The sequence below is a fragment of the Lygodium microphyllum genome, chromosome 22, assembly GCF_053477565.2.
Source record: "Lygodium microphyllum isolate KBCC chromosome 22, Lygodium_microphyllum_v1.1.10, whole genome shotgun sequence".
Lineage (NCBI taxonomy): Eukaryota > Viridiplantae > Streptophyta > Polypodiopsida > Schizaeales > Lygodiaceae > Lygodium > Lygodium microphyllum.
The window spans coordinates 134,205,480-134,228,940 of record NC_141156.1 but is presented as its reverse complement, the minus strand read 5'-3'; the positions used below and the strand labels follow the sequence as shown (position 1 = coordinate 134,228,940).

Below are 23,461 nucleotides of genomic sequence, written 5' to 3'. Positions count from 1 at the left end.
AGTGATGATGACATTGAAATACAGAATGTGATGAGTATGCTAAAATCTGAATTTGACATGAAAGATCTAGGTGAGCTGAAATTTTTCTTGGGCATTAAAGACTCTCACTAGTGAGAAGTTTGAAACTTTTTTGCTGAGCTTTGAACATCATATTCTTTCCCTGTGATCCATCATATCTCTATATTTGCTCATACAACTGCTCTTAGGGGAAATTTGTAGTACATATAGTGTAGCATTGATCAGTGACACATGAATACAATAAGAATCACTTGGACTATTTTTCTCCATGAAGATTTTTTCCTTTGGGTTGGTACACCTCTTACCCTAGGTGTTTTAGCATGGCCTACTCAATATCATTTTATATTTTTCACTTTCTTTATCTTCAGCAAGACTCCCTCATCATTGCTTGTAGCTTTGCCCTCTTGCCATTGCTTCCGAAATTTCAAATGCCTTAAACTTTTTAAGTTCTCAAAAAGTCTAAAACTAGATGGCAAAAGTACCATTGTTAAAAATAAGGATATACACATGACCTTTCTTTATGAGGGTTTCCTTTATGCAAATCCATATAAAATACTTATAATGCATTGAAAATGTTTACAATGTGATATATTATTTTCAAGGTACACAAATTAGATCTAAAGATTTAAATGTTTGATACATTTATGATTTCACATCCTTTTGTTTACAAGGAACATAGGGAATTAATTTTGTGAGTTACACTTATGAGCAAGAATATATGCCTCCTTAACTAGAATGTTGTTTCTACACACTTGTATGAACTAACACATAAAATCTTTATAATGGAATACCAAATCCCTCTTTGGATGATGAGAGGTTTTCAAATGTAATTGGAAGTTTTACTATACTTTTGAGACAAATAATTGGTTAGAAGCATCAATATCCATTCTAGGCAAAGTGAGAAGGCATCCCTTGGAAGACCCCAAGGATATACACTCACTCACTAAAGAAAGTGACCTACTAGAGAGTTTGAGCACATGGAACCTTCAAGGGTAATAATTTTTAGCATATATACAAATGAAACAGTGCAAGAACAATTCTATTTTGATTTAATGCACTTAATGCATTTAAATTTCCAATTTCTCCAAGCTCTATACTATGATTTGTTGAAAATATTTTAAGCAGAGCATATCCACATCAATTGAATATAATACAACATGTCATAGAATGGGGTAATTTCCATAGGTCTCTCGCATATCGGTATACCATAGTTAATTGTAATGAATGAGATGTGCATTTCCAAGTATATGGAGATGTTCTTGTGATGAAAATACCTGACAAAAAAAATTTGAGTTAGGTAATGTGGAAACTTCAAAGTTGCTTCTTACCTTAGAGATGCATTAAAATATAAAAATATTAACTTGAAGATAAGGTAGGGAAAAATGAAAACCAACATTTATCTTTCTTAAGAAAGTTTAAATCCTAGGGAGGTTAGTCATAAATATATGTATGTATCACGTGGGTTCAACATAATGGAATTTTAAAATACTAGTTTTACACATTTTTTACATACAAAAGGGTCCCATATAATAAGCTTACTTACAAATTGAATAGAAAAGGGTTATGTTTTATTAAGGGACAATTCACAGATAAGGATATTTATAAATAGGCCTTGAGCGTGTGTGATATAGAAGGTATACATATAGTGAATTACCCGGGGTTTAAATTGAGAGAAAGTAAACAAGACTTAAAAAACACTTGAAATTTTGAGAACTCTAAAGGTGGAAAAGAGAAGTGGAATGTGTGCTTATGACCTATGGCTCATAAATTCCATATTACTTTTTATTTTCTAAGTCTATGTCTTGAATAGTTTCTATTTATATTTGAGGAAGTGATAATTAACAAGGGAAATTTTTATATTGTCAGAAGGAAACAAGTTTTAAAAACATGGAAAGTAGACATTACCATTTTTAATAGTTTTCAGTATGAATATCACAAAAGAAAATAAAATTTGGCTTAGGACCATTAACTACCAAAGGGATGTTTATATAAGGACGGACGAATTGGCAGCATGTGGGAAGACATGCATTGTAAGTACACCTTGTAAAAAAAGGGCTTGCTTTATTAGAATATTTGGCAAGACCAAATATAAGGTTGTGGTACATTGGAAAAGGAATCTATAAATGGGCACCTACCTTAGAGGTGCCAACAACACCCTATCTTAAGGTTCAATTTTGCTAACGTCTCACTTCCCTTTAAGCTTGCTCCCAAGATGCCAAAAGATTGGTCTAGATGCTACCCTTTTTGTTTGGTCCTTGCAAATGCATAGCTCACTTTGAAAAAAAGTGAGTTTGTGTTTAAAGAAATCCAATTACCCTACTTTTACAACTAAAATGATGTCGTATATGAATCTTAGTGAGCTCTTTAGCCTCCATAACTCACATTCACAAGGGTTGGTTGAACGTGTCAATTTATCATAAATTGCTTACTAAAGGTCCTCTTACTCCATTCTATGGCAACGCTCACTTATAGTAGAGAAAAAGAATGAATGTTATGGCATGGAGACTCGCTTGTCATAATAGAGAAGCCAAAACAAAATCCTTGAAAGATCACTAAAGGAAAGGAATGATATGTCATAGACATGGCCGGCTAATAGAATAGCAAACATAAGCCGCCCAAAGTAATGAGCATTACGGCACATGCATGGCTTGAATAGGAGACAATAAAAAATACTCCCAAAGTAGACATTTGCTCTAGTAGAGATTTAACTTGCCTCAATCAATAGACCAATGGCTATATAAATGAAATAGAATGTGTCAACCCTCTAGTTTCTAATTTGGATGTTGCAATACCCTTCAAATGTGTCTTGTCCTTCCTCTTAAGGGCAAAGCAGATAGTGCCATTCAAAATAACGATTAGAATAAGAAAGTTTATTTGTGTTTCCTTTCAAGAACTATAGACTTCAAAATGGAAATCTAGGCTACCCTTCAAATTTGAGGGGCTGAATATGGCATGGACTGGGCTTGCACCATAGACAGGCAAAGGCAATCACAAAATGCCAAAAGGCTTTGTCATCTCTCATGATCTTCATGTTATCCCATGAGTCATGTCATTTGGCTCTAAAGCCGCATACTTGGATTGGGTTCTGAACTCGTATACTTCGTTCAATTCTCCCTTCTACTTTTTTTATCTAGATGATAGTAGAGATGCAAGAGCTGAACTCAAGCCATTAATTTGATCACCATAACTTCGGTGGGTGTATGTGTGTGTATGTATGTATGTATATATGTATGTGTATACATGTATGTATGTATGTATGTATGGGAAGGGTAATAAACGCACCAACTTGCTTGGAATGTAAGGTGGCGCGCTTAGGGGTGTGTACGAGCGCCACAGTCGGGGCAGAAATGGAAGTCGGGCTGGAGGGAGCGGGAGCAACTCCAGCAGCGAGCGCTGACGGCGTTGGGAGGGGGAGGAGGCGAGAGGGGAGGAAGAGACGAATCGTGGGACGCGTGGAAGCGAGTGGTGTCGGGGAGAAGGAAGCCGCAGTTGTTGCAGAAGACGGCGGGCTGCTTGGCGGGCCATCGCCACACGGGGCAGAAGAAGAGCTCCAGCACGTTGTCGTAGCTCACGGAATGCGCCGGATGCCCGCACCGCAGGCACGTCGCCGCCTCCCTCTCCAGTATCTCTCGCACCTGCTGCCGCACCCCTCCCACCATGAACAGAAACATGACCCTCTCAACAAATCAATCTCTCTCTCCCTCTCCCTCTCTGTCTCTCTCTGTAGGTATGTGTGTGTCTGCCTACCTGCGTTGTTCTCTACCTCGGCTTTCCTAGCCTCTTATAAATCACACCTTGTGTCGCGCACTTGCTTCCTAAATTGCCTTCAATCTGTACACAAGCAGCACAAGCAACGTCCTAAGTAACACAAGCAACGAATCTACTGACTAAAGGTACACACACTCAACCCCCCCCAACGCGCACACACACACACACTCTCTCTCTCTCTCTCTCTCTCTGTCTCTCTCTCTCTCAGAGGAGCGAGTCTAGTGAAGGCGCACCATACACAGTCTCTCTCTCTCTCTAGCGCGCCACTAATTCTCTCTCTAACGCGCCACTACTCTAGCTTCCTAATCCTTTCCCACCTCTGCAAGCTTGCTTGCCCATATTAATCTCCATTGTTACTTGCCATCACAAAATGAGATCGGTATCTTATTCCTCTTTGGATTGGGTTTTACTCAAAACTTCCCATGTCAAATCACTGAATTAGCTCTCCTAAAATAAAACATTTCACATTGGCATGTGTTTCTTCACAGAACCAACGGTGTCAAAGTACAAGTTTTTAAAGAAGAGTATTGTTACATTCATACGTCTCTCATCAAACGTATGCCAATCGTTGTAGAGACCATATTATATATTAACCAATGTAAGCATAAAATGGAAAATGATACTAATAATACATGTACTAAGCCACTCTTTATAGATAATTTCTTTGATTAAGCTAATAGAATTACTCGATAAGCTAGCTATGTGTTTGTGCATACATATGGGAATGTACATATATACATATGTGCATGTGTGTGCATATGTGTGTGTAATAATAGTACATATAAATGGCATTATTTATACCTAACTAGTTTGACAAACCTAATGACAAATTCCTTCATAAGTTAGCTATGTGCAAATGCACACACGTAACAATAACAAATCCACTAAGGACACAAGCATGCCTCCATAATGTGTGTATGTGTGTGTGATACATGAATCCACACACACACACACACACACATGTAACATGCATGCATACATATATAAATGCATACATTATGCATCTATGTTGGCAAACTAAAGGTATAACTTTTTTATGACTTGCTTGACCCCAAGGCCCTCATCATACCAAACACAAGAAGAGAGGGCCATCAAATCATCAAGTAATAACCACTCAAACAAAGGTAAGCTATCAGGTAACCCCACTATGATCCTAGAGGGTTCCTCCAATAGTTCATCAAAATGCAAGGTTCCATGCCCACCATCACTATCCAATCCACCTCTTAGCTATAATGAACTTAGTTGATCATGGGAAAAACATTGGAAGCATCCTAGGTTTAAATTGAAGAAAAAACATTGGAAGCATCCTAACAACAATTTAAAATCCATCTAAGATTAAGGGTCACTTAGAAAACAATTAATGATGAGATTGGCCAACAATGCAATTGGTTCATGAGTGGCAAAGTCTTTTAAACTTGCAGGTGTCAAGGACCAATACTCTATATAATTTCATTTCCCCAAAACTTTGTTAACTAGGATTTTATCCAACAAGAGAGAGTCATGTTCTAGTAGCTCTACCTAGTTTTGAAAAGCTACGTGCACTATAAGGATATGAACCTATAGCGACGGGCGTTAGCGATGATAAATAGTGGCGTCGCTATTTGTGTCACAAATGCGACGCTAATTGCGATGCAAATAGTGACAGTACCCAGAGCGTGTCATTTTTTGCACATTCACAAAACAGAGAGCGAGAGGGAGAGCAACCATCTTGTTGAGAGGGAGAGAAAGAGAAAAAGATAGCTTCTCACCGCCACCGCCGCCACCGCCGTTCGCAAAGAAGAGGAGTAGGTGTACAGAGGGCGAAGAGGAGCCACCTCACGAAGAGGAGCTGCCAAACCCTTCTTTGAGTCTTTACGGTGAGTGCATTGTCCATTCTTGCTTTGCTTTTGTGTTTTCTCTCTCTCTCTCTTACTTGTTTTTTGTATAATTTGTGTATATTGAGAGAGAGAGAGAGAAAATGAGAGAGAAAGAGAGGGAGAGGGAGAGGGAAGGAGAGGAAATGAGAGAGGGAGAGGGAGAGGGAGGAAATGGGAGAGGGAGGGAGAGAGAAAGGGAGGGAGAGGGAGAGGGGAGGGAGAGAAAATGAGAGAGGGAGAGGGAGTTTTATTTCTCTCTTTTACTTGTTTTTGGTATAAAATATATGTATTGAGAGAGGGAGAGGAAATGAGAGAGAAAGAGAGGGAGAGGGAGAGAAAATGAGGTATAATTCGTGTGTATTGAGAGAGAGAGAGGAAATGAGAGAGGGAGAGGGAGAGGGAGAGGGAGACATTAAACATAATAGGGAAATGAGAGAGGGGGAGGGAGAGGGAGAGAGAAAAAGGAAATGAGAGAGGGAGGGAAGAGAGAAAAGGAAATGAGAGAGGGAGAGGAGAGAGAAAAAGAGAGAAAAAACATTAAACATAATAGGGGAAGAGAAAAAGAGAGAGAGAGGGTGAGGGAGGGAGAAGAAATGAGAGAGGAAGAGGAAGAGAGCAAAAGGAAATGAGAGAAGGAGAGGAGAGAGAAAAATAGAGAAAAATCATTAAACCTAATAGGGAAAGAGAGAAAGAGAGGGTGAGGGTGAGGGAGGAAGAGGAAATGAGAGAGGGAGAGGAAGAGAGAAAAAGAAATGAGAGAGGGAGAGGAGAGAAAAATCATTAAACCTAATAGGGAAAGAGAGAAAGAGAGGGTGAGGGTGAGGAAATGAGAGAGGGAGAGAAAGAGAGAAAAGGAAATGAGAGAGGGAGAGGAGAGAGAAAAAGAGAGAAAAATCATTGAACCTAATAGGGAAAGAGAGAAAGAGAGGGTGAGGGTGAGGGAGGGAGAGGAAATGAGAGAGGGAGAGAAAGAGAGAAAAGGAAATAATACCTTACAATAAGCTCATCCTAGGCTCATAGGGGTTAGGCTGATCCTCAACAAACCTAAGGGATATATGGCTAGAGAACCCTAGCACACTTGCACCTCCTAGCATAATGTTCTTCCTACAAAGAGACCTCTCATACATGGGGCTTGTCCTAGCCTCCACCATGCTCAAACTATCCCCTTGGTGAAGGGATCTAGCCACTAACCTTGTGAGAGGTTTAGTGTGTAACCAAATATCCACCTATGAGGGGACAAGAACTTTTGTAGAAGTATATAACGAAGGCAATCAGCCTATCAGTTAGAAAAACATTCATTTTTTATAACGTAAATTCAAAAATAACTTTGGATATTCCATAAAAATCAATCTCTTCTTAAAAAGACAAATACAAAAAACTAAAACAGCATCATTCTAATGCTTCGCAAAAACTAAAACAGCATCACCATAAGATCTCTTAGAAAACTCATCTTCAACTATCAATTTTAATTTAAAAATATAATATAAAATCACTTGCAATGAAGGATAATATTTTATCATTAACCCTCTTTCATCCTTAGAATATTCTTAGGAACAAATTTCTGCTCTAACAAGCATATATTTGAGCATAATAACTATTTTAAGGTTTCTTTTATGAGTAGTAGTAGTATATATGCAACTATGAAGCTACAAATCATGCTTTGGTATCTGTGGAGATCCCAATCTCATGCCCTCATAGAGATTGTAGTGTGCAATAGTGTGGAGAGAAGGTGGGTGAGTTGTAAATGGTAAAGGGGAATTTGTAGTCATGGTCGTGGTCATGGTTGTGGTCGTAGTTGTAGTCAATTTGTGCTTGTGTTCTCCACGGTGTGTTGGCTATGGGTGTCAAATGCTCTAGTCGGATCTCTCTCTCTTTCTCCTCTCTCTTCTCTCAACCATTCTCTCTCCCTCAATCTTCCCTCTTTCTCTCTTCCTATACTCTCCCTAAATCCTTCTCTCTCCCTCTATCTCTTTTCTCTCTCTATCTCTCTTTCTATTTCTACCTCTCTCACTTCTCTCCTTTTTTTCTCCAACTTTACTCATCTCCCTAACTCTTGTTTGTCTCTTCATGTCTATATAATTAGTCGTGGTCGTGGTCGTGGTCGTGGTCATGGTCGTCGCTGTCGTAGTCATAGTCATGATTGTGGTCGTGGTCGTCGTAGTCGTAGTCATAGTCGTGGTCGTGGTCATGGTCATGGTCGTGGTCTTGATCGTGGTTGTGGTCATGGTCATCGTAGTCGTAGTCTAGTCGTAGTTGTAGTCATAGTTGTAGTCATAGTCGTAGTCGTAGTCATAGTCGTAGTCGTGGTTGTGGTCATGGTTGTGGTCGTAGTCATAGTCGTAGTCGTGGTCGTAGTCCTAGTCATAGTCAATTTGTGCTTGTATTCTCCACGGTGTGTTGGCTATGGGTGTCAAATGCTCTAGTAAGATCTCTCTCTCTTTCTCCTCTCTCTTCTCTCAACCATTCTCTCCCTCAATCTTCTCTCTTTCTCTCTTCCTATACTCTCCCTAAATCCTTCTCTCTCCCCTATCTCTTTTCTCTCTCTATCTCTCTTTCTATTTCTACCTCTCTCACTTCTCTCCTCTTCTTCTCTAAGTTTACTCTCTCCCTAACTCTTGTCTCTCTCTTCATCTCTATATAAGTAGTCATAGTCGTAGTTGTGGTCGTGGTCGTGGTCATAGTTGTAGTTGTGGTCGTGGTCATGGTTATGGTCGTGGTCGTGGTTGTGGTTGTGGTCATGGTCATGGTCGTGGTCGTAGTTGTGGTCGTGGTCGTCGTAGTGGTCATAGTTGTGGTCGTGGTCATATTTGTGGTCGTAGTTGTAGTTGTGGTCGTGGTCATGGTCGTGTTGTGGCTGTGGTCATGATCGTGGCCGTGGTTGTGGTCGTGGTCGTAGTTGTAGTCGTGGTCGTAGTCATAGTCATAGTCATAGTCATAGTCGTAGTCATAGTCGTAGTCGTAGTCGTCATGGTGGTCTTCATCATAGTCGTAGCCATGATCGTGGTGGTGGTCCTCATCGTAGTCATAGCCGTGATCGTGGTGGTCTTCATCGTAATCGTAGCCATGATTATTAAAGAAAATAAGAAAGGGGGAGGAAGAGAAAAAAGAAGAAGAAATGAGAGAGAGGGAGAGGAAATACATACACCATGATAAAGAAAGAGAAAAAGAGAGAGAGATGCAAGGAGAGGAGAATAATTTAAGAAAGAAAAAAAGAATGATAACAAAAACAAATTGTTTGTCGTAACATAGACAAAATGGAAAATAATGAAGGTCTTGTTGTTTAAGATCGCGAGGCATATCTTAATCAGCGTGTCCCATATCCTTACTCTCAATGCAAGCTGGCAATTAGACGAAAATGTCGATTGTCTATAGAACACGTACGATGCTTCGGCGAGTTTCAATCTGAGATCATTGATCAGGCAATTGCGGATTTTCAGTAAACGGTAAGAAAAGTTAATATCAATCATGCATTGTACTCGCAAGATAATTGAATACCATATACAAGAAGATTGGGTGTGGCTGGCAAATTTTCTATCCAGGAAGGTGACGTCTCGTTCCAAGGAGAAGTGTACCCTTTGCGGCCAATTAGAAGAGTTCGTGGGCGTACGATGGATGGAGTGCATGAGCCAATGCACCACTTGGAAGGCACCATCCAATCTATACCATCAATACCAGAGGAGACAAGTAGCCTCCTAGACCTACCTACAATCTTGGATACTGAGGTGGAGGCAATGATTGATGCACTGATTCCCATGGATGTCGAGACTTCTGATCCACTTAGAGAGGAAGCATCCATACCATTATATGATAGGTGCCGAGTATCTCGCCTGAAGACACTGCTTGCACTCCTAAGTGGTAAGCAAAATACAGGTGGAGCGATGCGAGTGCGACCGAGTTGTTAAAGTACCTTGTACGTACACTTCGTTGATTTCTTTTCGGCATTATTATTAAAAACATTTGTTCTTTTTCAAGGTGTTTTATGATTTTTTTTCAGGTTATTGAAATATCATATATTACCACCTACAAATACCATGCATGAGTCTCATGATGATGCACGACATGTTTTACAAAAGCTTGGCATGGAATACAACAACATCCATACATGTATCAATGATTGCATATTGTTTCAAGGAGAATACGAGACTATGGAGACATGTCCAAAGTGTGGTGCTCACAGGTATCGACAGGACTTGCAAGGGCAAACCATCCCTCAAAAAGTTCTCAGACACTTTTCGCTTATCCCCCGCATAAACCACATGTTTCGTACGTCTGGCATGGCGAGATTGAAAACGTGGCATGCATAGAATAGATCCACACATGGAGTTCAACGAATATCAGCGAATTCACGTGCATGGAGCCACATTGACTCTACCTTCTCAGGCTTTGCTCGAGAGCCAAGGAATCTTCGGCTCGGTCTTGCAATGGATGGCGTGAACCCATTCGGTCTGCGCTCAACTTCTTACAGTGTGTGGCCTATAGTCCTTGTCAACTACAATATCCCTCCATGGCTCTCTACGAAGAAAGGACATCTCATCCTTAGCTTACTCGTCCCCGGCCACTACAAAGTCAAAAATATGGGCATGTAACTTTGTCCATTAGTCGATGAGCTTAAGATTTTGTGGGAGGAGGGTGTCACCATGCAAGATATGAGTAAGCGTGATGGTCAACAATCCGCCAATATTCGAGCCATTCTCATGTGGATGATGCATGACTTTCCGGGATTCGGAGAGTGCTCAGGTAAATAGGCTTTCATTCTCGTTGGTAATATCTATATTTTATCTCGTTCAAGCTTGTATTCACTGGGTCATGGTGTTGGAATAGGTCTGGTTACCTCAGGTTATCATGCATATCCATTGTGTGGGCCACAGTTAGACTCCCGAAGGTCACGAACCATGAAGAAGATGGTATATCAAGTCAGGGAAGGTTTTCTTGGATGACCTCCAACACGTATGAATGCCATAAGCTGGTACGAGCTGAAAATGGTCCACGCGGAATCACATCCAAATGGAATGCGGCGGTTCTCAGTTTTCTACGAGTTGCCATATTGGATCTACTTACATATCAACCACTTGTTGGATCCCATGCATATTTTCAAGAACATGGGCAGCTTGCTATGGGACCACATCACAGGAAAGAGAGACACTATAGGGACACAAATGGATTTGAAGGAGGTAGGAAAGATGGAGGCGCTTTGGCCACAGTCAAGTGCTCATGGTTGCTTGCAACTACCTTACGCTCCCTGGGTTTTTTCCACTAAAGAAGAGTGCATTGTGAAGAAAATAGTCAAGTCTATCCACACTCTGATGGGTATGATGCGTTCTCTCAGGTCTGCGTTTTCTAAAGACGACCAATTATCAGGGCTAAAATCCCATGATTGGCAAAAGATATGTCAGGTTTGTACTATGAATGGATTGTAATTGGTGTGCACATTTTGCTATTTGGAGTGTAGCCATTGTTCATAATACTTTTTCATTTGTGGCAGTTTGTACTATCGATCGCGATCGCAGGATGCCTTACTCCAGAAATACACAAGGCCATTTACAGGTTGTCGACTTTGGTGCAATGGATCATTAAGACGCCCTCTATTGAATCCTTGAGGCGGGGAGCAGTGGAGACGGTCTATCTCTTTGAGAAATACCTGCCTACCAGCATGCTCATGATACAAATCCATCTTCTTGTGCATCTTGTAGATGAAGTGAAGATTGTTGGACATGTCCATACACGATGGATGTTCTTCTTCGAGCGCTTCATGAAAACCCTGAAAGGCTTTGTGCGACAACAAGCTCGGCCAAAAGGTAGCATGGCTGAAGGTTGGTTGGTGTCTGAGGTGCTAGTGCATATTTCACAATGGCTACCAATGGTGGATCCAGACAACAATATGCTATGGTCGCTGAAGGACGATGATCGACTGACCGGAGATGTGGTGGTTGAAAATGGGGTAGAAAAAAGAATGGATGCTGCAATGGAGAAGAAGGTGAATCGCTTTTGTATGTTGCACTATGCCTCTATGGAGACGTGGCTCACTAGGTACCAGCAAGCTAGGCAAGATCGAGAGGAAACGCGATCTGAATTTCGACGTAGTACGCGCCATCAACAGATTCAATATTCTGAGGGTATGGAGGAGATGCCACGGTTCATGTCAACGTGATGGTTGCATGGAGCTTTGAGTGTAGCGTCTCGTGAAGGGATGGAGGTCTCAATGGAGGAGTGGGAATTCTCGAAGGGATGTAGTCCAAAGGTGATGATGTGTTTAGGATTTGTCATATCTATATTTTATATGCGACAACTAATTTGAGTGTTTCAATGTACAATACAAAATATATAGTGTAGCGTGGTTGCGTGGACGATATTTTCACGTGGAGCATATTGACAAAATGCGCTCCACAATGGACTGTGGTATCATGGCAAGGTTCGAGCAGGAGAGCCGACGATGAGCAACAGATCCAAACACGGTTATAGATGAGATGGAGTATTTTGGGAACTTGCAAAGTATTGTTACGGTGGATTATCGTAGCTTCTCCATGATACTTTTCGATGTGAAGTGGTTCAAAGTGGTACTTAAAAGAGCTGGAGCAACAGTTCAACGAGGTCCATCTGGATTTCTCAAAATAGATTTCGAAACAAAATGGATGGATTTGCGCGACACCTTTGTGTTGCCGGCCCATTGTGAACAAGTGCATGAACTTATTTGTTTGTTAATTGTATTACGACATGGTACGTGCCACAATAGTTTAATCTCTCTTGTACGTGTTTGTGAAGAGGTAATCTTCTATCCAAACCCCTGACAACCTCAATGGTGGTATGTTATACCTTCAGCTCCCTGAAGTGCGAGAGTATATGATCAAAGCGATATTCTGAGCATAGATGAGGACAATATGCAAATAGAGGGGTCGATATTGCCAAGGGTGGAAGCCACCGAAAGCTTGGAGCATGTAGAGGAACCACCATCGGCTAACAATGATGGAAATATAGGAGTCTAAAGATTCTTTGAGAACGAGGTGGACTCATCCTTTTGTGGTAACATGTCTATCAACCTTCCAGTGTATGCGGAGTTGTATTAGGATATTGACATGGGACCATAGGATACTTCATACTTGGAGCATTTACTTACTCAATTCGTTGACTAATTGCTTATAAGGGTACATAAGATATACATTTTAAGTGAGATCATTTTTTTAAGATTTATATTATCGTGCTTTGTATGATTTAAATTGATTATGCTAACATTATTTTTTGTCTGTGTGCAGGTGACCTTTTCAAGATGAGTTAAGGGATGAGCGATGAGGAGTTGCGAGATATCTTCAGGCGCATATCTCCAAATCAGATTGCAAGATTCAGAGGCATGGCAGACCAGGAGCTATCTCGGATATAGTTAGGCCGCTCTACTAGATCTACTTCGGGGCGATCAGATACTTTGACTTCGAGTAGATGAGGTCGACACTCCAGAATCGGGCCAGACAGAGGGAGTGCTTGAGGGTCAGGGGGATGCTACAGAGATATAGAGGCAGTGAGCCTGCGGTCGACACGGGATACAGGTGCGACTCCTCACTCTCGTGGCGGTTCCAAGGAGTGTGGCTTAGGTGGATGCTGTGGAGGCATGGACGCGGTGTCTCCGTCTCGTCGTTCTATTGGAGTTGTGCCACCCCCAGGATTTGTCACACCTATGGGAACATCTACTCCAGTTACTCCGGCTTTTGCTCAGTCGTCTGCAGGTGGCACCCATATGGGTACTGCTACTCTAATAGATACTACCCGGGTCGGTACACCAGATGTACAGGGATCTCTTGGATATGCCCAAGAGCGTGGTCGTAGGTGGGAGAGGACCCATCTTAGGCATACCCTAGAGGGATATGCCTATCTTGTCGATGATAGATCAAGAGCCATCATCATGAATGATGAGGGGAGGAGGGTGATGGCTCGCATGAGAGTTGTGCCAACAAGTTTTTCGGTGCAATGTCTTAGATCATTAGAAAAACATACCGGAGAGGAGCAAGGACTACATAGTAGCATCCTTGCATGAGGAGTTTCCGGTTCCAAGCACAGTAGATAGATTTTCTAAGGGTTAGATGATGGATTTCATGCGTTCCTATATGTCACACAGACGATCGGACGCACGCAAGGCACTCAAGAGTGGGGCTACAAAGCCTGAGTGGCTAAATGCAGACGACTGGCGTCGACTGAGGGAGGAGACTATAGATTCTCCAAGACGTTGGAGTCAGCAACGCGAGGCGGCGAGGGCACGAATAGAGGCTGGAGTGGTTCATCATCTTGGGAGTGGCGGCCATAGGACATATCTGGAGGACTTTGTAAGTTTTTCTTTTGTTTTGCTTGCTTTTTTTTTTCAATATCCTTTGTATTGACAATCATGTTTCTAACAGTTAGTATTTTGTTTTCTTTGCAGCACTCCATTATAAATTGTGATCCGACCGGCCTTGAGACTCGATATGCAGAGAGGCACTGTCTCACTGCATTGATCGATCGAGCATCGAATAGACTCTGCAAAAAAAGAAACAACAACACAACAGTCCACCATATAATAATGCATTCTAATTAAACATGGTAACTACAGACAAGAAAGATGAGTGACTTACAGGGCCACCGCGTCTATACAATCGGTCAATCAATGCAGTGAGATCATGCCTCTCTGCATAACAAGTATTAAGGCCGGTCGGATCGTGATTTGTAATGAAGTGCTAGTGCAAAGAAAACAAAATACTAACAGTTAGAAACATGATTGTCAATACAAAGGATATTGCAAAAAAATAAGCAAGCAAAACAAAAGAAAAACTTACAAAGTCCTCCAGATATGTCCTGTGGCCGCCACTCCCAAGATGATGGACCACTCTAGCATCTAGTGATGCCCTCGCCGCCTCGCGCTGTTGATCCAACGTCCTGGAGAATTTGTAGCCTCCTCCCTCAGTCGGCGCCAGTCGTCTGCGTCTAGCCACTCGGGCTTTGCAGCCCCACTCTTGAGTACCTTGCGTATGTCCGATCGTCTGTGTGATATATATGTACACATGTAGTCCATCATCCAGCCTGTAGAAAATCTATCTGATGTGGCTCAAACCAAAAACTCCTCATGCATGGATGCTAGTATATAGTCCTTGCTCCCCTCCAGTATATTTTTCCAATGATCTAAGACATTTTACCGAAAAACTTGTTGGCACAACTCTCATGCGAGCCATCGCCCTCCTCCCCTCATCATTCATGATCATGGCTCCTGACCTATAATCGACAAGATAGGCATATCCCTCTAGGGTATGCCTAAGATGGGTCCTCTCCCACCTGTATCCATGCTCCTAGCTAGGCATATCCAGGAGACCCCTGTACATCGAGTGTATCGATCGGGGTAGTATCTATCGGAGTAGCACCCATAGGGGTGCCATGTAGATGGCTGAGCAAAAGCCGGAGTAACTGGAGTAGACGTCCCCATAGGTGTAACAAATCCTGAGGTGACACAACTCTAGCAAAATGACGAGATGAAGACATCGCATCCATACCTCCACAGCATCCACCTAAGCCACACTCCCTGGAACCATCACGAGAGCGAGGAGTTGCACCTGTATCCTGTGCTGGCCACGGGCTCACTGCCTTCGTATCTCTACAGCATCCCCCTAACCTGAAGCACTCCCTCCCTCTAGCCCAAGTCTGGAGCATTAACCTTGTCTGAAGCATCTGATCTCACCAAAGTAGATCTAGTAGAGTGACCTGACGATGTCCGAGACAGCTCCTGGTCTGCCATGTCTTTGAATCTCGCCATCTGATTTGGAGACATGCGCGTGAAGATATCGTGCAACTCCTCATCGCTCATTCCTCGACTCATCCTGAAAATATCACCTGCACAGGAAAAAAATGATGTTACCATAATTAATTTAAATCATACAAAGCACGGTAATATAAATCTTTAAAAAATGATCTCACTTAAAATGCATATCTTATGTACCCTTATAAGGGATTAGTCAACAAATTGAGTAAGTGGATGCTCCAAGTTTGAAGTATCCTATGGTCCCATATCAATATCCTGACACAACTCCTCATAGACTGGAAGGTCGATAGACATGTCACCACAAAAGGATGACTCTACCAACTCGTTCTCAAAGAATTCTTGGACTCAAATATTTCCATCATTGTTAGCTGATGCTGGCTCCTCTACAAGCTCCAAGCTTTCGGTGGCCTCAACCCCTTGCAATATCGACCCCTCTATTTATATATTGTCCTCATCTATGCTCGGAACATCGCTTTGATCATATGCTCTCACACTTCAGGGAGGTGAAGGTATAACATACCACCATCAAGGTTGTCGAGGGTTTGGATAGAAGATTACCTATTCACAAACACATACAATAGAGATTAAACTATTGTGACATATACCATGTCGTAATACAATTAATAAACAAATGAGTTCATGTACTTGTTCACAATGGGCCGGCAATACAAAGGTGTCGCGCAAATCCGTCCATTTTTTTTCGGAATCTATTTCGAGAAATCCAGATGGACCTCGTTGAACTATTGCTCCAGCTCCTTCAAGTACCACTTTGAACTACTGCACATTGAATAGTATCATGAAGAAGCTACGGTAATCTACCGTAACAATGCTTTGCAAGTTTCCAAAATACTCCATCTCATCTATAACCATGTTTGGATCTGTTGCTTGTCGTTGGCTCTCCTGCTCGAACCTTGCCATGATACCACAGTCCATTGTGGAGAGTGCATTTTGTCAATATGCTCCACGTGAAAATGCCGTCCGTGTGACCATGCTGCACTATATATTTTGTACTGTATATTGAAACACTCAAATTAGTTGTTGCATATAAAATATAGATACGACAAATCCTAAACACGTCATCACCTTTGGACTACATTCCCTCGAGAATTCCCACTCCTCTATTGAGACCTCTGCCCCTTCGTGAGAAGTTGCGGTCAAAGATCTATGCAACCATCGCGTTGACATGATCAACCACGGCATCTCTTCCATGCCCTCGAGATATCGATTCGGTCGATGGCGGGTACTACGTTGAAATTCAGATCGCGCTTCCTCTCAATCTTGCCTAATGATCTGGTACTTGGCGAGCGCTTTCTTTTCTCTCTTTCTCTCCCTCTCTCATTTCCTCTCCCTTCCTCACTCTCACCGTCTCTTTCTCTCTTTCCCTATTAGGTTTAATGATTTTTCTCTCTTTTTCTCTCTCCTCTCTCTCTCATTTTTCTCTCTCTCCTCTCCCTCTCTCATTTCCTTTTCTCTCTTTCTCTCCCTCTCTCATTTCCTCTCCCTCCCTCACCCTCACCCTCTCTTTCTCTCTTTCCCTATTAGGTTTAATGATTTTTCTCTTTTTCTCTCTCCTCTCCCTCTCTCATTTCCTTTTGCTCTCTTCCTCTCCCTCTCTCATTTCTTCTCCCTCCCTCACCCTCACCCCCTCCCTCTCCCTCTCTTTCTCTCTTTCCCTATTATGTATAACATATTTTCTCTCTTTTTCTCTCTCCTCTCCTTCTCTCATTTTTTCTCTCTCCTCTCCCTCTCTCATTTCCTTTTCTCTCTTCCTCTCTCTCTCTCTCTCATTTCCTCTCCCTCCCTCACCCTCACCCTCACCCTCTCTTTCTCTCTTTCCCTATTATGTTTAACATCTTTTCTCTCTCATCTCCCTCCCTCACCCTCACCCTCTCTTTCTCTCTCTCATTTCCTTTTGCTCTCTTCCTCTCCCTCTCTCATTTCTTCTCCCTCCCTCACCCTCACCCTCTCTTTCTCTCTTTCCCTATTATGTTTAATGTTTTTTCTCTCTTCTCCTCTCCCTCCCCCTCTCTTTCTCCCTCCCTCCCTCTCCCTCTCCCTCTCTCATTTCCCTATTATGTTTAATGTCCCTCTCCCTCTCCCTCTCCCTCTCCCTCTCCCTCTCGCTCTTCCTTTCCCATTTCCTCCCTCTCTCATTTTCTCTCCCTCCCCCTCTCCCTCTCCCTCTCTTTCTCTCTCATTTTCTCTCCCTCTCTCAATACATACAAATTATACCTCATTTCCTCTCCCTCTCTCTCCCTCTCCCTCTCTTTCTGTCTCATTTTCTCTCCCAAATACACACGGATTATACCAAAAACAAGTAAAAGAGAGAGAGAAAACTCCCTCTCCCTCTCTCATTTTCTTTTCCCCCCTCTCCCTCTCCCTCTCTTTCTCTCTCCCTCCCTCTCCCATTTCCTCCCTCTCTCTCTCCCTCTCTCATTTCCTCTCCCTACCTCTCCCTCTCCCTCTCCCTCTCTTTCTCTCTCATTTCCTCTCCCTCTCTCAATATACACGAATTATACAAAAAACAAGTAAGAGAGAGAGAGAAAACACAAAAGGAAAGCAAGAATGGACAATGCACTCACCGTAAAGACTCGAAGAAGGGTTTGGGAGCTCCTCTTCACCCTCCGTACACCTCCTCTTCTTCTTTGCGAATGGCGACGGTAGCGGCTGTGGCAGTGACAAGCCTTCTTTCTCTCTTTCTCTCCCTCTCAGCAAGATCGTCGCTCTCCCTCTCGCTCTCTTTCCACTATAACAAAAAGGCTCCATAGACACGCTTGTAGACACAATATTTGAATTGTGAAAAAAAATGTCGGATACGTTTATTAACGCGTCTATTTGCGCGTCTACAAAATCACATCTCCTCAGAAGAGGTATCATCATCGCTACCATCACCGCTGCCTGTGCCACTGCCGTTGCCACCACCGCTACTGCTAGTCCCCCCTTCGCTATCCTCAACTGCATCAGGGTTCGCCTACACAAAGGATTAAGGTATATAAATACCATTACAAACAATAAATTAGGGTTATGTATACTTTTCATGTAAAAAATAAAACATACCTCTTCTGGTGGTGGAATCCTCATGGTGCGATTATATTGCTCCTCCACGATGAGTCCTTCCTCGTAGAAACGCTGCCAAGTGGTCGCCCGGTTATGACCTTGATGGTAGCCTACCTCTCTAGGAGTAGGCATCCTACCAACGATATGATACTACCAAACAATTTGAACATACAACGTATTAAAACACACTACATAATGAAGTGAAACAAATTAAAAATTTTAATTTAAAAAAAAAATCAAATAATACTTACAAACTCAGCCTCCCATGACTCCCTGCCACCCGATCTATAATGCGACGATCCCATGGTTGCCATCTGGATACGTCGCACCTCTGCATGCTGGCGACTTGTCATTTTCTCCACTACTCTCTTCTTGGCCTCTTTCCACTCCTTGCAGTGGCAATTGGGTGGTTGGCTATATCCAGGGCGCCCCTGCTCTTGTCTCTACAATGACTCCTTGGCGCACGTCATAAGGTGAGACCTCTTGTTATGAAGCGTGTCTCTCACCTTTGACCGTCTCCAATCATCTGAGAATCGTGAATTCTCAGGATTAGGGTACCTTTTATGTACTGCCCACAGCACCTCTTGCCACAAACCATTTTTTTGGTGCTTGAAGGGAATCATGCAATCTTTGTATGTGGTATGCACGACACTCCTCAAGTAGGCTATCACTTCCCTCCCCTCAAAGTCATGCAAGATACCACCAACATCAGTGATAGAGTAGTACATTTGTGGAGGCTCACCTCTCTCATTTTCCGGTGACGGTGATCGAGATCCACCACCTAGGCAACCCCCACAAAGCCCTCGACCTCCTCGTCCTCCTGCACCACTCTCCCTCCTCCCTCGACGTGCACTACCCTCTATCTCACTCGATACATGTGCTTCAGACGATCCATGTACCTTAGATGATCCCTATGTAGGCAAAGATGTGATAGGTGTCCCAGACATCACACTGAAAACCTCCTCTGCAGTGGGAGGGCGACCAAGATAATTGGTCATCTCCCCCATGAATTTCTCCTTGTTGAATGGGGTACTGGAGGATCCAAGATTCCACATCTACACAAGAAAAATCATATTACCCTGTGCAGATAAAACATATTACATACAGCGTCTATACCTGCGTCTCTGTGCACATCTACACCTGCGCCTCTGTGAGCATCTTTCAGCGCATCTCTGTGGGCATCTGTCAGCGCGTCTATTTCCATGTCTATAGCTGCGTCTACACTGTCATCTGGACACGTTGATAGATGCGCACAGTCGCACCATTTCTTCTCAAACTTGCTTAAAAAACAAAGCTAAAAAACCTCCATAGATGATAAGATCCAGCATGTGAAGAGAGAGAAGAGAAAGACAAACAAACAGAGAAAGCAAACAAGATTGAGAGAGAAGAAGAACTCACCTTCTTTGCTTGTTCCAACAGGTGGCGGCAGCTAGGTTGCAAGCTCCTTGTCCTCCTTCTCCCTTCCCTTGGTAAGTTGCTTCAATCTTGTTCTCTTCCTTGCTGTTTGGCTCTTGTTCTTTACTCTTTGGCTCTTCTTTCCTCCTGTCCTCTTTTTACTCTTATTTCCTTGCCTCATCGTCTTCATGAAGTGATAGATAGACACGAGTAGTGATGTTGATCTCGAACTGCAGAAAACGTGCAAAAAACGCAGGAAAGCATAGGTTTGAAAAGAAAGTCACAACTTTTTTTAAATTTTTCTATGCGTGGCGCGTCTGTCAACGCGTGTAATGGCGCATGTATATGCGCAGATAATTCCTGTTACACGCGCTTACAGATGCGCATGAACAATTTAAGGAATCAATGCATGCATTTAGGAAATCAATTGACCTATGTGGTGACATATATAACAAAGCTTTAGGATAAGAGATAACACATTGGCAAGTCAATTGGCACATATGTAGTGACTTACTAGACCATCCCACTTACAATTGCATGCAAGTATCAATAGGTGGATAAAGCACGAATGGTTTTTAGCTAGAGAAAGATAATGCAATGAAGGTGTACACGAAAGAGATAGAGAAAGGCATATTATCCTAGCATATGATCCAGGTGTAATAATGTCATATATATATCCAATCATGCCCTATCCAATCATGCCCTATTCAAAAAAATACTAGCTGTTAAGAGGTTTGGTCATATTTAGGTAACCTCTTGCTTGCATGATATGTTTTAAACTACTCAGAATCTTGGGAAATTTAAAGAAAAGATAGGATTCTTTGCCACCCAAGCCTACCTTGCTTACTCTATTGTTGCCTGAGAGATTGTTGCAGGGGCTTCCCCCAATTATGAGGTCAATCTTTCCCACTGCATCCACAATCTCAGCCAACTTATCATCAGTAAGATCTCTAACATCATCCTCCATTTGAAATCGTCCTGTTTGTAAGGTTTTGTTCCACTAGCTGGCTATTATGTTTTTACATTTATCATTGATCTCCACAATAACAACAGCCTTCAAAATTATACCCAATTTGTGCAATGCCACTTCTTTCCCACCAAGGCTCAAGAATAAGGACAGAACGGTTAAACCTTGCGGATATAATTCTTTCAGTGGTGAAAGACTGTACGCAATAGTATTGACCTGAAATGAGTTGCCTAATGCATCATACCAATCTGAAAGGGTAGAGCAGCCTCAAGTGTGGTCACGATCATATCCAAGCACCAGCTCAATCTCATGGGGTTCAAGTGGGGTAGCTTGGCTTGGGCTGACCCAAACCAAGTTCCATATTTTGCATGCCAGGACAATCTCATGTTGAAGATAAGAAGGTATCTTGCTTTCTTTGTGGGAAGAAAATATTTTTCTGATCAGTCCACATATAGTGCTAGAGGCACCCCATGTGTTTATGCAATTCAGCTTCTCTCTCGGATCCCATGGGGGCCAATACTTCTTTGTTTTCGAAAGCACCTCAAAGATTGTCATGGGAGCAGGGGGAAGGATCAACCATCTTCCATCTACTGGAAGGTTATAAACATAACCACCTCAACCTAAAGCATGCTGAAAAATATCTAGAGTCTATGAAATCTGGATCTATGCCATTAAAATGTCGTTTGATGGTCTCCCACTCTGAATTGGGAACGTTCTTAACATTCTCAAAATAGAAAAAGAGAGGGCCTTCCATCAAACTATTCAATGGTTTTGGCTTGCCTTTAAAAAAGCCAGGAATTCCAAACCCCATGCCCTTTTTGAACTTGAAGGGTGGGATAGAACCTAGATGTGGACGTGATGTTTTTCCATTCATAGATTGAGTCTCGAGCCATAAAACACTCGAGTCTTCACTGGCACTTTTATCCAAGTCTAGAGTAGGAGTAATGATGATCTTTGTTTTAATGCCTAAGTAAGTGTACCATAGCTTAAGGGCTCTTTCATCTACCCAGTATATTTTGCTACAGACACCTCGTGAGGATCCAGCATGTCTAGTTATTTGAACACCTCGTGAGGGTCCAGCATGTCTAGTTTGATCTTTTATCTTTTACTACTAGTGCACATTATTCAATGCACTTTGGTGTGAGGGTAAACATCTTCGAACTCAACGTATAGATGAAAAGAGAAATACCCAAGATTGTGGTGTCCTTGCTCACTTCGAGGATGCCAATGGTACCATGGAAGGTTATTGTGGCTTGATCCAAGATATTCTGAAGCTTGACTTCAAATGATTATTTATATATGTACTGGATGTGAAGTGGTTTAAAGAAGTGGTAACAAATGGTGAGCATTGCACAATCAGACATCATCCAAGTGGTTTTGTAATCATTGACTCTACAAAATTTCACCAAAACAAGAATGACACATTAGTACTACCTCAACAATGCGAGCAGGTATATATGCAAAGGATAAATTTTTTATATGTATACATGTGATACATATATACAATATAATAAGTACTTAAGTTTTTTGCTTTTGTTTTTCAAATACAGGTTGTGTATCATCCAATGGTAAACAATAACCGATGGTGGTATGTCATCCCTATATCTAATCGTTCAAAACCAATATATGGTAATATTATTGACATAGAGATAGCAGATGACAATCCAACAATTAATGATGATGTGCATGATGACACCATAATGGATGATATGCGTGATATAGTACAAGATGAACCTCACGAAGATGTTCAAGGAAACGCAGAAGAAGACAATAATGTGATTGTCGATGATATTGATGAAGTTATTGAGCAATATAGCAACACATCTGATAGTGGGATAGACTTATTTGTTTCGTTACCTCTTGGTAACATAGACCTAGAAGTAGATAGTTTAGCAAGGGCTGATCTCATTGAAGATGAGATGGATCATTCATTGTAACATACTTAATTTGCTTATTGATTCAACATGTTTTCCTAATTCTATGATTTTTATCATGCGCACACGTGCATACTCAAGAATCAATAGTCAAGTTTAAAGCTATATTGAATTTTCCATAATAAAAAGGAAGTATCTTTTATCATGTTCAAGTACGTAAAGAAATTACGAGATACATATTGCAATGCTTGCTACTAATTGTAAGGTTTCTATCGCTTGCCGCTAATTACTTATATCAGGCTTGTCAACTGGAGGAACTGCCATTCATTAGAGAGCAATGAAAAAGTAATTATTAACTCTATTTTTTTAATTCAATGATTCAATGTGTATTCTTAATTCTATGGTTTTTATCATGCGCACACGTGCATGCTCAAGAATCAATTTCAGGTGGTTAAATAATTATTAACTTTGGTTTTTTAATTATGTGAATTGCAATTTTAGGTGTTTAAATAATTGTGTGTCTGCTGGCGCTGTTGAAGGATTTGCCAAAGCAAAGCAAAGTCGTGTCTACAGAAGACCTTGACTAATTTTAGGATAGAAGATCAACAAATATGCGAATAAGCAAGATGAGAGGATTTGTGAGCAGTATCAACCAAAGGATGGATCCATTACTTACACCTCTATAAACTGAAAAGTAGGACTTGTAAAAGCACAAGTTCTCATCTCAAGGATTAGCAATTTTCAGAAGCAATTGGTTTGC

General features: G+C 41.8%; 1 protein-coding gene across 1 annotated transcript; it reads right to left on the bottom strand.

The window, feature by feature from the left end:
* Window positions 1–1,120: 1,120 nt before the first annotated feature.
* LOC148017646 (uncharacterized) lies at window positions 1,121–3,791 on the bottom strand. The gene is made up of 2 exons (XM_087662791.1): window positions 3,301–3,791; window positions 1,121–1,292 (listed from the first exon to the last, which is right to left on the bottom strand). Exon 1 carries the CDS (start codon window positions 3,687–3,689, stop codon window positions 3,330–3,332), a length of 360 nt encoding a protein of 119 aa, XP_087518917.1. The 5' UTR covers window positions 3,690–3,791; the 3' UTR covers window positions 1,121–1,292; window positions 3,301–3,329.
* Between the last annotated feature and the right edge of the window lie 19,670 nt (window positions 3,792–23,461).